We start from the raw sequence: 18,757 nt of genomic DNA on the forward strand, positions 1-18,757 counted from the left end.
AACTTCCAGCACCTTCCCTGACGCCTCCTCCTCTCTTATGTCCTTGCCCATCCTGACTTGTCTTCCTTTTCAGCCTCAGCAACCCCCTCATTCAGTGATCTCTGCTGAATCCTCCTTCACTTTCCAAGGTACTTGCTGTCAGGAGTTGAATTGTGTCCTCCCAAAAGAAACGATGAAGTCCTACCTGTGGCTACGATCTTAGTTGGAAATCAAGATAAGGTAATTAGGGAGGGCCCAAATCCAATATGACTGGCACCCTGATAATTACAGAAGGCGATCTGCGGGTGTGCACAGAAATGCCGTGTGAAGACACAGAGGGAAGATGGCTGTGGGAGAGACCGGGGAGAGGTTGCCACAAGCCACCTGAGGCTGCTAGAAGTTGGAGAAAGCAAGGAAGAACCCTTCCCTAGAAGCTTCCAAAGGAGCATGGCCCCGCCAACACCTTGATTTTTAGACTTCTAGCCTCTAGAACCGTGAAACAATAAACTTGTGTCATGTCAAGCCACCTGGTTTGTGGTTTGTTACAGAGCCTTGGGAAACCAGTAGCCTCGCCCTTTAGGACTTCTTACAGTATCTGGCATACTCATTTCCAGTCCTTGGGAAACCCATCATTACCTTTCTCCTCTGGGGATGTTGAGTCAGATTGACTAGTTCTATTAGAAAGTCTTGCCCTCTGACTTCAGGTGGGCTTTTAAGCTGCTTGGTGAACCAACTTCTTAATTTTTTCATCCCTTGACTTCCTTTCACATCTCTGGCAGTGATTCCAAACCATTTCCTCCTTTCTCAAGGCTTCATGAGCCCACCTTCATATTATGGTGGGGAGGCAAACTTTACTTCTGCCAGTCTTAGGTTTTCAGCTGGGGCTCTAACAAAAAGTCAGATTAATAAGGGAAAAACAGCTTATTAACACATACAGCACACACCATGCAGGGAAAAAACCCAAAATGAAGAGTTACTCAAAGTGGAGGCTTAGAATTCTGGCTTACATAATATTTTTTTAACAAAGAACAGTACACTTGTGGAGAAGTGAGAGGACAACGGAAAAACAGTCTTAGCCTGCAAAGGGTGGCAGAGTTTGGCAAGGTAAATGCAGGTGAGAAAACAAATGGACTAAATGTTTGCAGATTCCTTGTTGGCATGGTCTCCAGTAAAGGAATTGATATCCTGCCTTATGGCAGGAAAGGAGGAGCTTTTCCTGAGTTTGTTGCTCTTAATTGCCTTTAGCTCAAAATTATTTTTATGCCAGAGAGACCTATTTTGGGCTGACACATCCTGGCTTCCTTCATTATTATTAAAGAACTTGCATCTTTTACTGAGAAAAATACTCTCTTTCTCTACCTATTTAATAATTTTTTTTTTTCTCCTCTTAGGTGTCTTGATATTGGCCCCTCTCAGGTATGGGATGGGAGACAGGTATCATATTTACTAAAAGTGGAATAAACTCTTACGATGCTTCTGATGTACAAACAGGATTGAGAATGAACTCGTAATAGTTTTCAACGTTACCTAGGGATTTCTCTGAGTCTTTACCACGTTGATATGTTATGACTTACACAGGATTTCTCAAGCTTACTCACCATGGAAACTAGCTCAGGGAGCAGCAACTGAGACTTTCAGAAGACAATTTGGCAATGACTATCCTACACTTTCTCCAGATGATTTTGGCCGTCTTTCAAACTACACTTGCACTGTATAAAATTGGTGTTTGTTTATTTTTTTGATTTTTTTTGTAATTGTATTTTTTTCAGTGTTCCAAGATTCATTGTTTATGCACCACACCCAGTGCTCCACGCAATACATGCTACCCACTTAATGAGGTTATTAATATAGTTGAGTTTAAATCTATCAACTTGCTTGTTTTAAATTTCCCCCTTTTGGTTTTTCTCTATTACTCTTCTTGTGCTTTCTTTTGAGCTAATAAAATATTTAAAATTTTTGTTTTGTTTTACCTTTTGGGTCTCCTTAGAGCTATACTTCTATTAAAAAATAAAAGGCTTTAAATTTGATGTTTTGGTCAATTGTTCTTCAACAAGGGTGGCAAGAATACAGAATAAGGAAATTATAGGCTCTTCAATAAGTGGTTTTTGGGAAATTAGACTCTTACACTAAAAAAACTTAAAATGGTTTAAAGAATTAAATGTAAGATCTGGAGCTGTAAAACACCTAGAAGAAAACATAGAGGAAGAATCTTGATATTGGCCTTGGCAATGATTTCTTAGTTATGACACCAAAGCACAGGCAGCAAAAGCAAAACAAAAACAAAATCAAAAACAAAAAAACCCCAAAATACCCCCCCCCCAAAAAAAACAAATGGGATTACGTAGAACTAAAATGTTGCACAGCAAAGCAAATAATCAAAAAATGAAAAGGCAACCTATGGAATGGGAAAAAATAGTTGCAAACCATGATCTGATAAATGGTTAGTAACAAAAATATATAAGGAATTTCTACCACTCAATACCAAAAATCAAATAACCCTATTAAAAAATGGCAAACAGTCTGGGTCTAGACATTTTCCGAAAGAAGACATACAAATGGCCAACAGGTACATGGGAAAAGCGCTCCAATGACTAATCATCAGGAAAATCAAATCGAAACTGCAATGAGATATTGCCTCACATTTATTTGGATGGCTATTATCAAGAAAGCAAAAGATTACAGGAAACAGTATGGAGGTTCCTAAAAAAATTAAAAATAGAACTACCATATGAGCTAAAATTCCCACTTCTAACTATATACCCCAAAGACTTGAAATCAGTATCTTAGATATCTGCATTCCTATTGCAGCATTAATCACAACAACTAAATCATGGAAGCAAAGCTAACGTCCATCAGATCATGGATAGCATGATGAGTGGATAAAGAAACTGTGATATGTATATACAATGGAATATTATTTGCCTTTAAAAAAAGTTTTTTTAAGAGAGGGAGAGAGAGAATCCTAAGCAGGCTCCATGCCCAGTGCGGAACCTGACATGGGACTTGATCCCATGACCCTGAGGTCATGACCTCAGTCAAAATCAAGAGTTGGACACCTAACTGACTGAGCTACCCAGGCGCCCCACGGTCCTGCCATTTTTGACAACATGGATGAATTTGGAGGATAGCTAAGTAAAAGAAGTCAGACACAAAAGGACAAATATTACATGATATCACACACATTTAAAGAATCTAAGCTAGTCAAACTCACAGAAGCACAGATTAGAGTGGTGGTTGCAATGAACAGGGTAGGGGGAGAAATGGGGAAGTATTAGTTAAAGGGCATAAAGTTTCAGTTATAAAAGAAGAATAAGAGGCACCTGGGTGGCTCAGTGGGTTAAAGCCTCTGCCTTCAGCTCAGGTCATGATCCCAGGGTCCTGGGATCGAGCCCTGCATCGGGCTCTCTGGTCAGCAGGGAGCCCATTTCCTCCTCCTCTCTCTCTCTGCCTGCCTTTGCCTACTTGTGATCTCTGTCTGTCAAATAAATAAATAAAAAATAAAATAAAAAAAAATAAAATAAAAGAGAAGAAAAAGAAGAAGTCCTAGAGTTATGCTGTATAGCATAGGTCCCATAGTTAAAAATACTGTATGGTATACTTAATAATTTGCTAAGAGTGAGATCTTATGCTGTGTTCTTATCACAAAAAAATAATAAGGAAGGCAGGAGGAAATTTTGGAGGTGATGGGTATGTTTATGGCATCAAATATAGTGATGGTTTCATGTACATGCATTTATCTCCAAACTCATCAAGCTTTATTCATTAAATACATACACCTCTTTGTATGTCAGTCAAACCTCAATAAAGTGGTTTGAACACAACAAAATATCTACTTATTTCTCTTCTGATTTCTCCTTTGATATGCATGAGAGTTGTGCTATTTAGTTAATATTTGAGGTTTTTCTGGAAATGTTTGATTTCTAATTGTGATCTGAAAAAATACTTTGTATGACTTAAATTCTTTAAAAATTTACTGATGCTTTTATTATGGCCCAGAATATCATCTGTCTTGGTGAATGTTCTGTGTGCACTTGGAAGAGGTGTATTATTATTTGTTGAGTGGGGTGTTCTACAAGGGTCAGTCAGGTCTATTTAGATCATAGTGTTTTTATTATTTCCTCAAATACTTTTTCTATCCCTTCTCTCTCTGCTCTTTCAGGACTCCAGTTATATGTATACTAGGCTGTTTAAGGTTGTTAAGCTCAGAGATGCTCTGTTCATTGATTTTTTTAGTTTAGACTTTTTTCTGTCTCATTTCATTTTGGATAGCTTTTATTGCTATGTCTTCATACACCAGTATTTTCTGTTGCAATGTCCAATTTGCTGCTAATTATTCTGAATTATTTTTCATTATAGACATTGTAGCTTTCATTACTAAAAATGTGTGTGTGTGTGTGTGTGTGTGTGTTTTATCTTTCTTGTCTCTACTAACATGCCTCATCTTTCCTTTAGCATTTTGAACAGAATACAGTTGTAGTAAGTGCAAGGTCTTTGCTAGTTCTGTCTGATCTAAACAACATAGTCAATAAGATACTTCAAATTGGTATATTGAATATCAGTTCTGGGTTGGTTTCAAGTCACAGATTTTTCTATTTATTATGGGTAATATTTTCCTGTTTCTTTGCATGCTTTCTAATTTTTCATTGGGTGCTAGACATTGTGAATTTTACCTTGTTGTGTCCTGGATATTTTTGTATTCCTACAAATACTTTTGAACTTTATTCTGGAATGCAGTTAGGGTATTGGGAATTGAATCCTTTTGGGTCTTGCTTTTTAGGATTTTCTAGGCAGAACCATAGCAGGGTGTAGTCTATGCCTAATTATTCCTCAAGAGCCTTCAGCATATTACACCAATACTTTGAAACTGGTTTTCTGGTTTGGCGGTGGGAACAGGCACTACTTCTGGCCTGGCCCAGGTCCAAGTACTGTTCTAAACTTTAAGAAGTTGCATCAAACACAAATGCTCGTCAATATTCTGCTAAATATCCAAGGGAAATCTCCTGCACATCCCTGGGTTTCACTCTCTGTGCAATTTTTCTCTCTTTAGCATACTCTGCTCTAAAATTCCAATAAGTTTGGAATTTTCAGATTATCGACTCTTATCTTCTTAACTCAGGAGGTTGGCTTGGTTCTACTGGTTTCTTCCCGTACTGAAGCCTGAAACTCTCAAGGCAGGGATCACTGTCCTTTTTAATTTTTTAAAAAAGATTTTATTTGTTTTTGAGAGAGTGAGCACGAGTGGGGGACGGAGGGACAGAGGGAGAAGCAGACTCTCCATTGAGCAACGAACCCAATGTGGGACTTGATCCCAGAATCCTGGGATCATGACTGGAGACAAAGGCAGATGCTTAACTGACTGAGCCACCCAGGTGCCCTCACTGTCCTTTTTTTAAAAAACCTGATGTCCATTGTCTTAAATTGTGGTTTCATACATTTTGTGCAGTTTTTTTTTAGTTATTTCAGGCAGAAGGGAAAATCTCACGCATGTCAATCCATCTTCAGAAGCAGAAGTCCCTACATGTATATTTTAATCAACTAGAAAAGGATTTTTCTTATGCTTGAACCAACTCTTTTCCTCTTGTTCTGATTCTGTTTTCACTAGACAACAGGTTTTACATAATTGGATTTCTTGAGGACCTTAATACTTGTTATATTCTAATTAAATTGTATAACTTGAATGTGTAATATACATTATCACAAAGTAATGCAGCTGTATGAGCAGAGAAATTCAAACAGATACATTAAATTTCTGGCTTTTTTCCTAACCACTCTTGGTAATGTGGTTCTATGAAATTATTTGTGGTCATAAAACTCAAATCCCATTTTAGGTGCTGAGAATACATCAGTGAAGGAAACAGACAAATCACTGTCCTTATAGTGCTGACACTCATTATTCTCATGGATAATAAGAGCTTACGGTTACATAGCACTCATCATGCAACAGGCACCATGACACTATTCAATGTGTTTTAGACGTTTAACTTACTGAATTCTCATAAAACTCTGTGAAGTATAGATTATTTTCACCATCATTTTTCAAGAGGAAATAAGGATAGCTGCTGAAGAAACCTGCCTGAGAAATAGCCAGTAAGTAGTAGAACTGGGATTTGAACTCAGGGTCTCTGGCCCTATAATCCTCTGCTAAATCATTGTATCATACAGGTTCTCTCAGGAGACTGATGAGTGAGATTTTCTTGTGTTGGTTAAGTATTTCTCTTTTCTTTAGTCTTGATTTATGTCTTTGTCCCCCTAATCTTTCTTAGACCAAGAGGTGGATTAAAGTTTTCCTCCTCCAGCAAATCTCTATATCTCCTTGTATTTCCTATAATTTTCTTTATTAAGTGTTGTTGCTTACATTCTGTAACTGCTGTATTTTCTTTTTATTTTTAAAGATTTTATTTATTTATTTGACAGACAGATCACAAGTAGGCAGAGAGGCAGGTAGAGAGAGAGGAGGAAGCAGGCTCCCCGCTGAGCAGAGAGCCTAATGTGGGGCTCGATCCCAGGACCCTGGGATCATGACCCGAGCTGAAGGCAGAGGCTTTAACCCACTGAGCCACCGAGGCACCCCTAACTGCTGTATTTTCATTACAGATTGCACCCATTTTTATAGCCTTTTACAGATTAAAATTTTGTTGTTGTATATACTTCAGAGAATGCCCTTTAACATTACAGTATTTTCTTTGTCTTTCATGCTTTTGGAGTTGAATTCTAATTTTTCAGATGGTAAGATCAGAATCCTTAGTTTTTAAACTTTTCATTTAGAGTTACATTAAAAAAATATTGCGTAGATTTCAGTTTTGTTTTATGACCTAATTTGAAAATCCTCTTGTGTGAAAAACTGGGGAAGTTGGTTTGCATTTATTCATAGCCCAGCTATCTTTGTCCTGAATTCTGTCGCATTGTATTCATGTTTTCTGCTCTTATTTTTTTTAATCTTTATATATATATCTACATTTTTTTGTTTTAGTTCTGAAATATAAGAAAGTTGTATATTTTTGTCCTAGTAGTTTCTGTCATTAATAATTTTACATGATACCCTTAAAACTTTATTTTAAAAGGCAGTTTTTTTTAGTCTTCTATTGTGAGAGTCCCTTATGCTCAACTCCCACATTAAATACATCATCAGGTTATGTTAATGGCACCCTCCTAAAATACCATGAAATTATTTCCCACTACAATCTTAGTCTGAAGCACTATTGTTTCTCCTTGAGATAGAACAACAGCCTCATATATGGCCTCCCTGCTTCTGTCCTTATCCCTTAAGCATCATCTAGTGTGAACTTTAAAACATGTTAAGTTTTATCTTGCTACTCCTTTGTTTAGAAGCTTTTTAAAAACTCTGAATAAAATCTTCAAGGTCTTGCTTTTTCTCTTTTTGGACTCATGCATACTTCCCTGATATCGTTTCCTACCTCTGTCTCCTCACTGTAGCTCCTGTCACTTTGGCTCCCTTTTGGCTCCTCAAGTACGCCATGAATTGTCTCATCTCATGGATTTTACAAGTCTTGGCTTTTATCTGGACCTCTTTTTGCTTTTGATTACCTGGTTAACCCTTACCGTGATTTAGAGATCTTAGCTTAGGGGCCACTTCTTTCTGTCTTTCTTTCTTTCTTTCTTTCAAAGATTTATGTATTTGAGAAAGAGAGAGAGTGAGTGCACATGTGTGAAGGGAAGGGCAGAGGGAGAGAAGGAATCTCAAGCAGACTCCCTGCTGAGTGTGAGCCCCACATGGGGCTGGATCTCATGACCTGTAGTCAAAATCACAAGTTAGACACTTAACCAACTGAGCCATCTAGGTGACCCGATGCCACTTCTTTAAAGAGGCTTTCCCATATGACCCAGTCTAATATAATGGCCTCCCTGGTTTACTCTAGCATAGTGAATTCTTCCCTATCACACTTTAGTAGGGGGCATGCACTGTTTTATCTTTTATGGACTCTTTCCCTACTTCTGTTGAAGTCACACCTTCACAACTATAGTTTCTTTGTGATATCACTTTGCTCCAGATCCATGGGATTCTGGGTTCCATTACCAACCTACTTCTCTAGCTCCTGCAAGAGATGGGCACCTGTCCCAGGCAAGTGCATTATTTTACTTCGGGCTCTGGTACACAGTGATAACGCCAACGGGTGGCCACTGGGCTGAAACGTTGAACAGATTTTTCCCTGGATTTTTCTGAATTGGAGGTGGTAGAACATTGGATGGGAAGCCAGAAGTATGGCATCAGAGCTTCCGGCTATATGTATACCCTCTAAATAAAAATGCCTGAGCGAGTATCAACACAGAGACTCAAGCCAAGATGAACGATGGGAAAAGTAGACACGTTATTCATGTTACTGAATCTAACTGATTCTGAGGTCAGTTCTAGCCCATTCATTGCTATGATACCATGCCCTTTCTTTACTATAGTATAAGTTTTGTTTTATGTCACTTGAGTATTGTCACAATGATATCAATTAGCACAAACTCGTAGTCCAACATGAAGTATTTGTTTATTTATTTGCTTTATCTGTAAGTCCCATGGGGGAACGGACTATGCTTGCATGTTAATCTACCCAATACAGTGTTTGGGACACAGCAGATGTTCATCAAATGTTTTTCAAATAAATTGATGAATTAGATAAATAGCCTGGCTGCCTTAATTAATGAGAGATTACATTCTGGTGAGCGAGAGCACCAGGTAAAAGTGTTAGACAATAGGTTTTTTTTTTTTAAACTTTATTTTTAAGTAATCTCTCCACCCAATGTGGGGTCCAAACTTAGAACCCTGAGATCAAGAGTTGCATGTTCTACTGACTGAGCCAGCCAGGTGATCCAATGGTAGGTTTTGAAGAAAATAAATATATACTGAATCTACTCAAAGAATAAACAACAAGCTAAGCGCAGACAAAAATGTCTGAGTTGAGATAGAGAAACAAAGAATAGCTCAATATATCCCTTAACGAAGAGGAAGAGCCCGGTGTGAGAATGAGATGGTAGTAAATAAAAAGAAGATATACAGATGTGTCATTTTCTTTTTTAACTTCTATATCTGAAATCTCTTCTTATATTAATGTAGTCTGTGAAATTGGGGTTTGGCCCACACTCAGGGTGGGAAAGACTCGTAGTAACTGCCTGCCTCCATTCCTTGACTTCTTTTCTAGGATATGGCACGTGGGGAAAAACCCTCTAAGATGTGTTGTGAGAAAATAGGGACTAGATTTTTCTGACTGGGCTCTCAAAAGTGTTGGATGGAAAGGGGCGAGAGGGATCTGCATTCTAAGATAAAAAACAAGCCAGGACTCTAAGGATTATTTGACTCCATGGTTAATTGGTCCTTGAAGAAGATATTCCCATGTTATCTCCAGATTCACAGTCCTCAAAATAGCTTATTCCCCTGGCCCCTACAAGTAAACTTCAAGCAAAGCCCTTTGGGAATGCTTATCTTGATGCATAGGGCAAGTCTAATTGGCATCCTGAGTAATGGTTTCCACAAGAGATTCATGATGTGTCCTCTGGGTTGGGATCCCTGATGCCATATGTTTAGTGTCCTCAGTTTGCCTCAGCCTACATCATAGGTCCTCTGGGTTAGGGGGATGTTCTATTTCTCACAGATGGTGCTCCTCTGTCCTCAAGACTGGTTCATGTTGGGTCCAGTTTATCCCTATTCTAACACCTATGATTCTTGCTGAGAAATCATTCATGCAGTTAAGAAGGGGCTTATTCTAAAAATGCTTGTGCTAGGAACATTCTTATTTTATTAATCAGGAAACAAGGTATAAAGCTAAGAAGAGAGTGCCTTGAGTGATTAAAAATAGGAGAAAACCCAAAACAGATTTCCTTTTGACTCTGGACTCCCTGATGATTAAACCAGTATTCAATGTAGCTTCTTAATCAGGTCACATTGATGCAAATTCTTATTGCCCAAGCTTGCATTGTCATTTTGGGATGACCAGTGGTTCAGATATATGTTTAGAGGCAGAGGAAGCATATGCATGATTCAAAGCCCCAAGTGGTAGAGGTTAAAGAAGTTTAGTTACTCAATCTGTCCTGATGTGTACTACTGGAGTTCAAAATCTGAGCACGGATTGCAAGAGCATTACAGAATTACAGTTACTCTTGTTCCTGGTGATACTCTGTCACTAGGGTAATTAGTGACAACAGTGGTGACCGTGTAGAAAAATGTCTTCCATGTCATTCCACCAGTAAATGGAGATTTTCAGAAGTAGACAAGGAAATCTGATGAGCACCTCAGGAAAGACCTGTTTGAGTGATCAGTAGCCAGTGTGTGAGTCACTGTGGACCTATTCAGCCCTCTCCATTCCACTTCTGTACATGTTGTGCCCACAAGTCTCTGCAGAGGGAATTCCAGGTAAGGTAATGCTGGGACTTGAGGTATCTAGGAAACTTTTATTAGATGCTAGGGCATCCTCTGGCATTGTCAGCTTATTTCCTCATCTCTTTAGTCGCTGGGTGATATTCAGTCAATCCATGAAGAAGGTTGCCAGAGAAGGCAGAAGAAAAAGTCATGCCAGGGCAACAAAACAGAATGGAAAATGATCAGGAAATTTGTCTAAGATAGCATGAATCAGGTGATGGAAAAGCTTACACTATGGAGCCTTACAGAAAAAGATGGAAACGGAGGAGGAAGGAGATAGGGGAGAGTATGGATACTGAAGTAAAAGTGAAATATGTGAACTTTTGACTGGGTTGGAGTGATTGGAGGAAGCATGGAGAAAGTTGGGCTCTTAGTCCCCAAGAGGCTAAATCTGAAATAACAATATGAGGTGGTGGCCAAAAAGATAATCCTAGGCTGCATTAATATGGAGAGAAAGAATAATAAATTGGACCTCTTTCTTACTGGTCAAATTATACTCTGAAGAATACATTGAGTTCTGAGTTAATCTTCTTTAAAATTTAAGTAGATAATCTGGAATACATGAAAATTTAGGGAAATGTTCAGGAGGAAAAACACAAAGAGAGATGGTATGGATATTTTGGGGGTCAATTTGGACAACTATTCATTTGAGTTGGGCTTCATCATGGAGACCAAGCTATCATTATGATCAGTATTCACGTAAGAATTAGATAAAGGGCTAACTGGAAAATCTGATGGATTTAATGTTATAATCCTAGTTTTATCAGCCTGATTTGAAGGCTCTCAGGTCTACCTAGGACATATCTTTTATTTGTGTTCAGGTGCATACATATGGTGGCTTTGTCTACTTGGCACTTGTATACACAACTCTTTAAACCATACTTGATCTCCAGATAAAGACAATACCTAGTTACTCTTCCACCTAACATGATACACCTATCCCATGTACAACCCAAAACATATTAACGTTTTCCTAAGAAGAGGATATAAAACACACCAAGTATTTACCTATAAGACGATACAAAATCTTCTTTTTATCTTTATATGAAATTCACTCTACTATCTCATTTATACTCTCTCTTGTAGCCTATAATTTAAATACTGAAACTGAGGGTTGCCAGGGAGAGGGGTGTAGAGAGAGGGTGGCTGGGTTATGGACATTGGGAAGGGTATGTGCTATGGTGAGTGCTGTGAAGTGTGTAAGCCTGACAATTCACAGACCTGTACCCTTGGGGCTAATAATACATTATATGTTAATAAAAAATAAAAAAAATAAAAAAGTATAAAGAAATAAATACTGAGATATGAAGTGAACTATAAATATATATGAGGTTAGGAAAAGGGATGACCAAGGGGAAGAAAACCAAAACATATGGGTAATATATGTATGCAAAATGTTCATATCAAAATAAGGATGAAATGCCTATAACTATGATATGTTTTGTTTCTGTGGCTGGTCTCCTGGTCATGGTAGGTATTTATAACTATCTTCTTTTACTTCCCACTCTATATTCCCTTTGTCCACAGTTGGTCATGCTTCTTTGTATGTGGAGTGACCCAAACCTTCATTCCTGAAGGATCTGGGCCATTAGCAGAATTGGGTTGTTATAGTTTTCCATTGACTTTTATCACAGGACATTTGAGCCCAGAGAGGCACTCTAGAAAATAACCTACATTCCTGACATGCTCCTCCTTATTCCCATGGTGTAGGAACAACTCAGTTTCTCCTTACTAGTCAGGAGCAATCACACCCAACCAGTAGAATAACCTTCTTTGCTTGTTGATTCAGTGATATGAGGAGCCCAAAGTGACAGGATGACGATCTCAACACTCAGGAAGGGGAATCATTGTTGTGTTACCTGGTGGAAGAATCTCTCCCTTTGGAAATAAGACCTCTAAACCAGCAAGGGCTGAAAGTGCAGGGCCAGGAAGCAAAAATTTTGCTGGTGGATCATAGTCATAGGCGTTATAGCGAGAAGACTCACTCCCATTCCCACTGCTTGATTCCTGGTCCTGCGAACCCTTGTGATGAGGAGAAGACTCACTCCCATTTCCACTGCTTGATTCCTGGTCCTACAAACCCTTGTCATGGGAGAAACAGCACCATAAGCTGGATGCAGATTTAAAGCACATAGCACATCCTGGAAGATACCAGCAATGGAAAGTGTTGCCAACTAGCTGTTGCTGTAACTGAGTCTTCGAAAGGCTGTTCTACTGCTCTACTATTTAATCAAGTCAGTTGTTTCAGGATAACAGAGCATGGGCCCAATCCCACACTTCATTTGTGGTGAAATGAGTTCCCTAGTCAGAAACAATGCTTCTTGGAATATCATTATGCTGAACAAAGGTTCTCTCAGTCCACAGATGGTAGCTGTGACAGTAGCACTGTAGGCAAGGAAGGCAAAACCATATCTGAAGAGTCTATTCCAGTAAGACAAAGTACTGTCCCTCCCACAACGGAAGCAGTATAACATAGTCAGTCTGCCACCAAGGAGTTGGCTGATTCCCCTGGGGAATGCTGCCATATCAGGGACTCCGTGTTGGTCTGCTAGTGGCTGACTGGGCACCCAGAAGTTGCTGTAGCTAGACTGGTCTTGGTGAGTGGAGGTCCATGTTGCTGAGCTCAGGTTTAGCCTCCATCCCTGCTGTTCTTGTGAGTCCATTGCTTGTGAGTCCTTTGGCAGGAACAGGAATGACTGAAAGAGTGCTAACTGATGTCCACAGAATGGGTTGGTACTTAGATAAATGACTTTTGTGTAATAGATATTGTTTTATATGAATATTATATTTTATACAAATACTTATATGAATATTATATTGCATATGAATAGTATATGGATATCTTGCACATTTTTGGTTGTATGCAGGATAGTTATGTTAGGCAGAAGGATGACTTTGTTGTGTTCATTGGCTTAAGGAGATATGGATGAAGGTCAAACCAACAGGGAATGGGCTCTGGTGGTTTTGTAATGTGTCAGAGTGGCTGGGGGGAACTACATTCCTCAGAATTCCCATTTTTGTGCATTTCTGGAGAAAGCAGGCCATAGGAGAGATTCCGAGGGAGATTTAGAGGGCAGAACGGAAGCAGCCATTTTGTAGTTGCTGATCTGCTGACTTACCTCATTGGTGTGAAGCAGTAACTGGTCATGCAGTTGCTCTACCTCCCCCTGGATCCTCCTTCAGCTCCTCTGACTTTTGGGCCAGGCATGCATGGTTAACTTCACTAGGAAGAGCCCCAGCTTCTGCAAAATAAGCACACCACCAATTCCAGAGGCAACAAGAACATGGGTTTCAGTCTGCCTTTGTGGAGTTATGATAGCTCATGCTTGTGGGTTCCAGCCTGCCCTTGATCTAACACACTTTATATCCATTTTCCCTTCCTTACCACTTGTCCTATGGACTCCAAGTTCCACTGTCAGATGCAAAGATGAGAGCCTTATTTAGACGGCTTAACCAGCTTTCACAATTGCGTAAGGCCAAATTTCTGAACAATCCATTAAGTTGCATAGGTATATACATTTATATTTATAAAAACTATATAAATATATACTTATAAAATAGTATATATCTAATAGCTATAGAATTTAGTGTATATATATATTTCTTCCTTAATGAGGAGAGACTCTTGTTTTGAAGTTTGATACTTAATAGAATCTAGATATTTTGGAATTTCAGAGTTATCATGTTCGTGTAGAACTATTTCAAGTTATTTTTTAAAAAGATTTTATTTATTTATTTGACAGAGAGAGATCACAAGTAGGCAGAGAGGCAGGCAGAGAGAGAGGGGTAAGCAGGCTCCCCGCTGAGCAGAGAACCCAATATGGGGCTTGATGCCAGGACCCTGAGATCATGACCTGAGCTGAAGGCAGAGGCTTTAATCCACTGAGCCACCCAGGCGACCCTATTTGAAGTTATTTTTTAAAAGTTATTTTAATAATTAGAGCTGTTGAGGAATCAGAAATAGAAAAAAAATTCTCTTCACAAATCCTTTGGTAGATCAAAAGGTGCTTATTGTCAGGTCTGCCGAACCCCAATATTTCTGATATCACACTTCATCTCTGCTTCCTCTTTCCCCAGAGACTGAGAGAGGGGAGATGTGGCAGAGGAATCAGACCTCTCTGGCAGACTTCATCCTTGAAGGCCTCTTTGATGACTCTCTTACCCACCTTTTCCTTTTCTCCTTAACCATAGTGGTCTTCCTCATTGCAGTGAGTGGCAACACACCCACCATTCTCCTCATCTGTGCTGATGCCCAGCTTCATACGCCCATGTACTTCCTGCTCAGCCAGCTCTCTCTCATGGATCTGATGCATGTCTCCACAACCATCCCGAAGATGGCTATCAACTACCTCTCTGGCAAGAAGACCATCTCCTTTGTGTGCTGCGCTACCCAGCACTTCCTCTATTTGTCTCTGGGTGGTGCCGAGTGTATTCTCTTGGCTCTCATGTCCTATGACCGTTATGTGGCCATTTGTCATCCACTTCGTTATACTGTCCTCATGAACAGAAGGGTGGGACTGATGATGGCTGTCATGTCGTGGTTGGGAGCGTCTATAAACTCTCTAATTCACGCAACGATCTTGATGCACTTCCCTTTCTGTGGGTCTCGAAAAACCCACCACTTCTACTGTGAGTTTCCAGCTGTTGTGAAGTTGGTGTGTGGAGACATCACTGTTTATGAGACCACAGTGTACATCAGCAGCATCATACTTCTCCTCTTCCCCATTTTCCTGGTTTCTACATCCTACGCCTTTATCCTTCACGGTGTCATTCAGATGCATTCAGCTGGGAGTAAGAGAAATGCCTTTGCTACTTGTAGTTCTCACTTCATTGTGGTTTCCTTCTGGTTTGATGCCTGCATCTTCTCATACATGAGGCCCAGGTCCCAGCACACTCCATTGCAAGACAAAGTTGGTTCTGTGTTCTATAGCATTATTACTCCCACGCTGAATCCTTTGATTTATACTCTCTGGAATAAGGATGTAGCTAAGGCTCTGAGAAGAGTGCTGGGGAGAGATATTCTCACTCAGAGACAGTAAATGACATTGCCCTGAATAGAAGAGTGGAATGGGATAAGCTCCCTAAGTTGATCTGCATAAACCTCTAAGCTCTTCAAGAGTTCAGATCCCTGATGACTACTGCAAAAGTAAAGTGGTGAACACATAATTCCAGTATTCTAACTTGCTCTCAGGCTTCTAAGCACTGTAGAATATTCTCTTTTTCCATTTGGGCTACTATCACAAAAATACCATAGACTAGGTGGCTTCAACAACAAAACATTTTATTTTCTCACAGTTCTGGAGGCTGAGAAGTCCAAGATCAATGTTTAAAATTGCTAAACACTCTCTCATTTCCTTTTGATTTCTTTAAAAGTGTAACCTTTCCAAAACATGCTTCCCTAAGGGAAATAAGTCAGATAGAGAAAGACAAATACCATATGATTTCTCTCATATGTGGAATTTAAGAAACAAAACAGATGGACATATGGGAGGGGGGAAATAAAGAGAAGGAAAAAAATCATAACCGACTCTTAATGATAGAGAACAAACTCAGGGTTGATGGAGGTAGGTGGGGGATGGGCTAGATGGGTGATGGGGATTAAGGGGCACACTTTTGATGAGCACTGGGTGCTGTATGTAAGTGATGTATCACTGAATTCTACTCCTGAAACCAATATTGTACTGTATGTTAACTAGAATTTAAATTAAAAAAATTGGGAAAAAGGAAAAAAAATAAAACAGCACTCTGCATCTTCTGTCCCCTGCTTCTATTTTATAATACTAATTTGCATGATGTTGTGTATTAATTTATTTTTTAAAGATTTTATTTATTTATCTGAGACAGAGAGAGAGAGAGAGAGAGAGCAGAAGCAGGGGGAAAAGCAGAGGGAAAGGGAAAAGCAGGCTCCCTGCTGAGCAAGGAGCCCAACGAGAGGCTCCATCCCAGGACCCTTGATTCTAGGACCCTGGGATCATGACTTGAGCCAAAGGCAGATGCTTAATGACTGAGCCACCCAGGTGCCCCATATTGATGGTCTTACTAGAATGTGAGCTCCCAAGGCCAAGGACTTGACTTTGCTTACTTTTGTCTTGCCAGACCCAAGAAAAGAGCCTGATAAGAAATAGGTATTCAGCAGCTATTTCTTGCACAGATCAATAAACAAAAGGAACCTAGACTGTTAACTATCCCACATGACATTAATGATATTTAACTCAGAAAGGGGAAGAAATTATAAAAATGAGATATGGTAGATGGCTTTGGCTGACATCCTTGGCCTCAGACAGTCAGATGTTAATTCCACATAAATACAGAGAGGCCTGACATCTCAGTGAACTTTTCTGGGGTCTAATGTTCTGAGGGATTCCAAAGTGAGGACAAATTTCTATATCTTGCTTCCCTATTAGTTAAAAAAAAAAAAGTCATAAATCCCTAGGACCATCTTCAGAAGAATAAGAGCTTAATTCTGAAAGCCAAGTTACACTCTTTTTCACAAGAAAGTATTTTCTTTTTGAGAAATAGCTTTTTTGGGGGGGACATTCTATAAAATGAGCCACCAGTTGCGTGCCTAAGAATGCCTAGGAATGAAACAAGAAAGTGAAAGATTTGTATGCTGAAAAGACAACCTATGGAATGAGAGAAGGTATTTATAAGCCATATATCTGATAAGGGGTTAATATCCGGGGCATATAATGACAACAACACAACAACAATAAAATAAGCATATTTAAAAATAAGCAAAGGACTTGAATAGAAATTTCTCCAAACAAGTTATACAAGTGACCAACAAGCACATGAAAAGATGCTCACCATCATTAATCATTAGGGATATGATTAGGAAAAAAATCAACTCAAACTGGATTAAAGACTTGAAAGTAAGACCTGAAACCATAAAGTTACTAGAAGAAAATGTAGGGGGTGGTCTCTTTGACGTCACTCTTGTCAATGAGTTTTTGGATTTGATACCAAAGCCAAGACAATAAAAACAAAGACAAACAACAGTGAGACTATATCAAACTATAAAACTTCTGACAAAGAAAATTATTAACAAAATGAAAAGGTAACCTACAGAATGGGAGAACATATTTGGAAATCATATATCTGACAAGGGGTTAGTATACAAAATGTATAAGGAACTCTTCCAACTCAATAGCAAAAAAAAAAAAAATAATAATCTGATTTAAAAATAGGCAGAGGAACCAAACAGCTTCCAAAGAAGACATGCAAATGGCCAACAGGTAAATGAAAAGGTGCTCACCATCCTTAAGCATCAAGGAAATGCAAATCAAAACCACAATGGGATACTCCATCACACCTGTTTGAATGGCAACTGCCAAAAAGACAAGAGATAAGTGCTTGCAAGAATGTGGAGAAAAGGAGCATAGGGAACAGCTATGTGCTGTTGGTGGGAGTATAAAATGGTATGGCTACTAATGAAAACAGCATGGAGGCTTCTCAAAAAATTAAAAATAGAACTACAATATGACCAAGCAATTCCAGTTCTGGTTATATATCCAAAGGAAGTGAAATCACTATCACAAAGAGATAGATGTCCCCCATGTTCATTCCAGCATTATTTATAATTGCCAAGACATGGAAATGACCTAAATGTTCACCTATGGATTGATTAATGGATAAAGTAAATGTGCTTACCCATACACACACACAATGGAATATTATTCAGCCATAAAAAGAAGGAAATCCTGCCATTTGCAGCAACACGGATGGACCTGGAGGTCTATTCATTATGGAGATTGGTGTGAAGATACTTAACACTATTGAATTTACACTTAAAAAATAATTAAGAGAGTAGATTTTGTTATGTGTATTTCATTGTAATTTTAAAAAATTATGTAAGAAATTAAGTTGGATTGAATAGAGAACACTTTCATCATTAATGAAATACTCATTTGGATTTTAAAAAGGTATTATCCCCAAACCTACCATGACATAAATTTTAATGGAAAAAATACCAGAAACATTCCCACTAAAGCCAAGAACAATACACAGCCCACAATTACTACTACTATACTACTACTATTAAGCATTATATAATCTTGTCAATACAATTAGAAGGATAAAACTTAAGCAGAAACATTTTACTTATATTAATTTTTTTTGGATTTTTAAAATTATGTTAGTCACATATGGTACATCATTAGTTTTTATGTAGTGTTCCATGATTCATTGTTTGCATATATTATATTAATGTTTATACCTTACGTGTCCAAGAGAATCAACTTATAATTAACTGGAAAAAGTAAGCTCGAGAAATGTATAGAAGCAATACATTACTTAACAACCCAAATAACCCAGTCAGAAAATACAACAAAGCATTAATAAATAAGATGAAAATGAAAATGGAGATAAAGTGTATACCCACGTGGGAAACTTTATTGCAAAGGGGTCAGTTCTTCCACA

General features: G+C 38.7%; 1 protein-coding gene across 1 annotated transcript; it reads left to right on the forward strand.

The window, feature by feature from the left end:
* The first annotated feature begins 14,433 nt into the window (after positions 1-14,433).
* Positions 14,434-15,378, forward strand: LOC116876259 (olfactory receptor 2AE1). The gene has a single exon (XM_032872311.1). It carries the CDS (start codon positions 14,434-14,436, stop codon positions 15,376-15,378), a length of 945 nt encoding a protein of 314 aa, XP_032728202.1.
* The last annotated feature ends 3,379 nt before the right edge of the window (positions 15,379-18,757 follow it).

The sequence above is a fragment of the Lontra canadensis genome, unplaced genomic scaffold (genome assembly GCF_010015895.1).
Source record: "Lontra canadensis isolate GAN:19392208 unplaced genomic scaffold, GSC_riverotter_1.0 scaffold45, whole genome shotgun sequence".
Taxonomy (NCBI): Eukaryota; Metazoa; Chordata; class Mammalia; order Carnivora; family Mustelidae; genus Lontra; species Lontra canadensis.

Bases quoted from the DNA above. Each gene is read 5' to 3' on its own strand.
- LOC116876259 (XM_032872311.1), top strand. From the start codon at position 14,434: ATGTGGCAGAGGAATCAGACCTCTCTGGCAGACTTCATCCTTGAAGGC.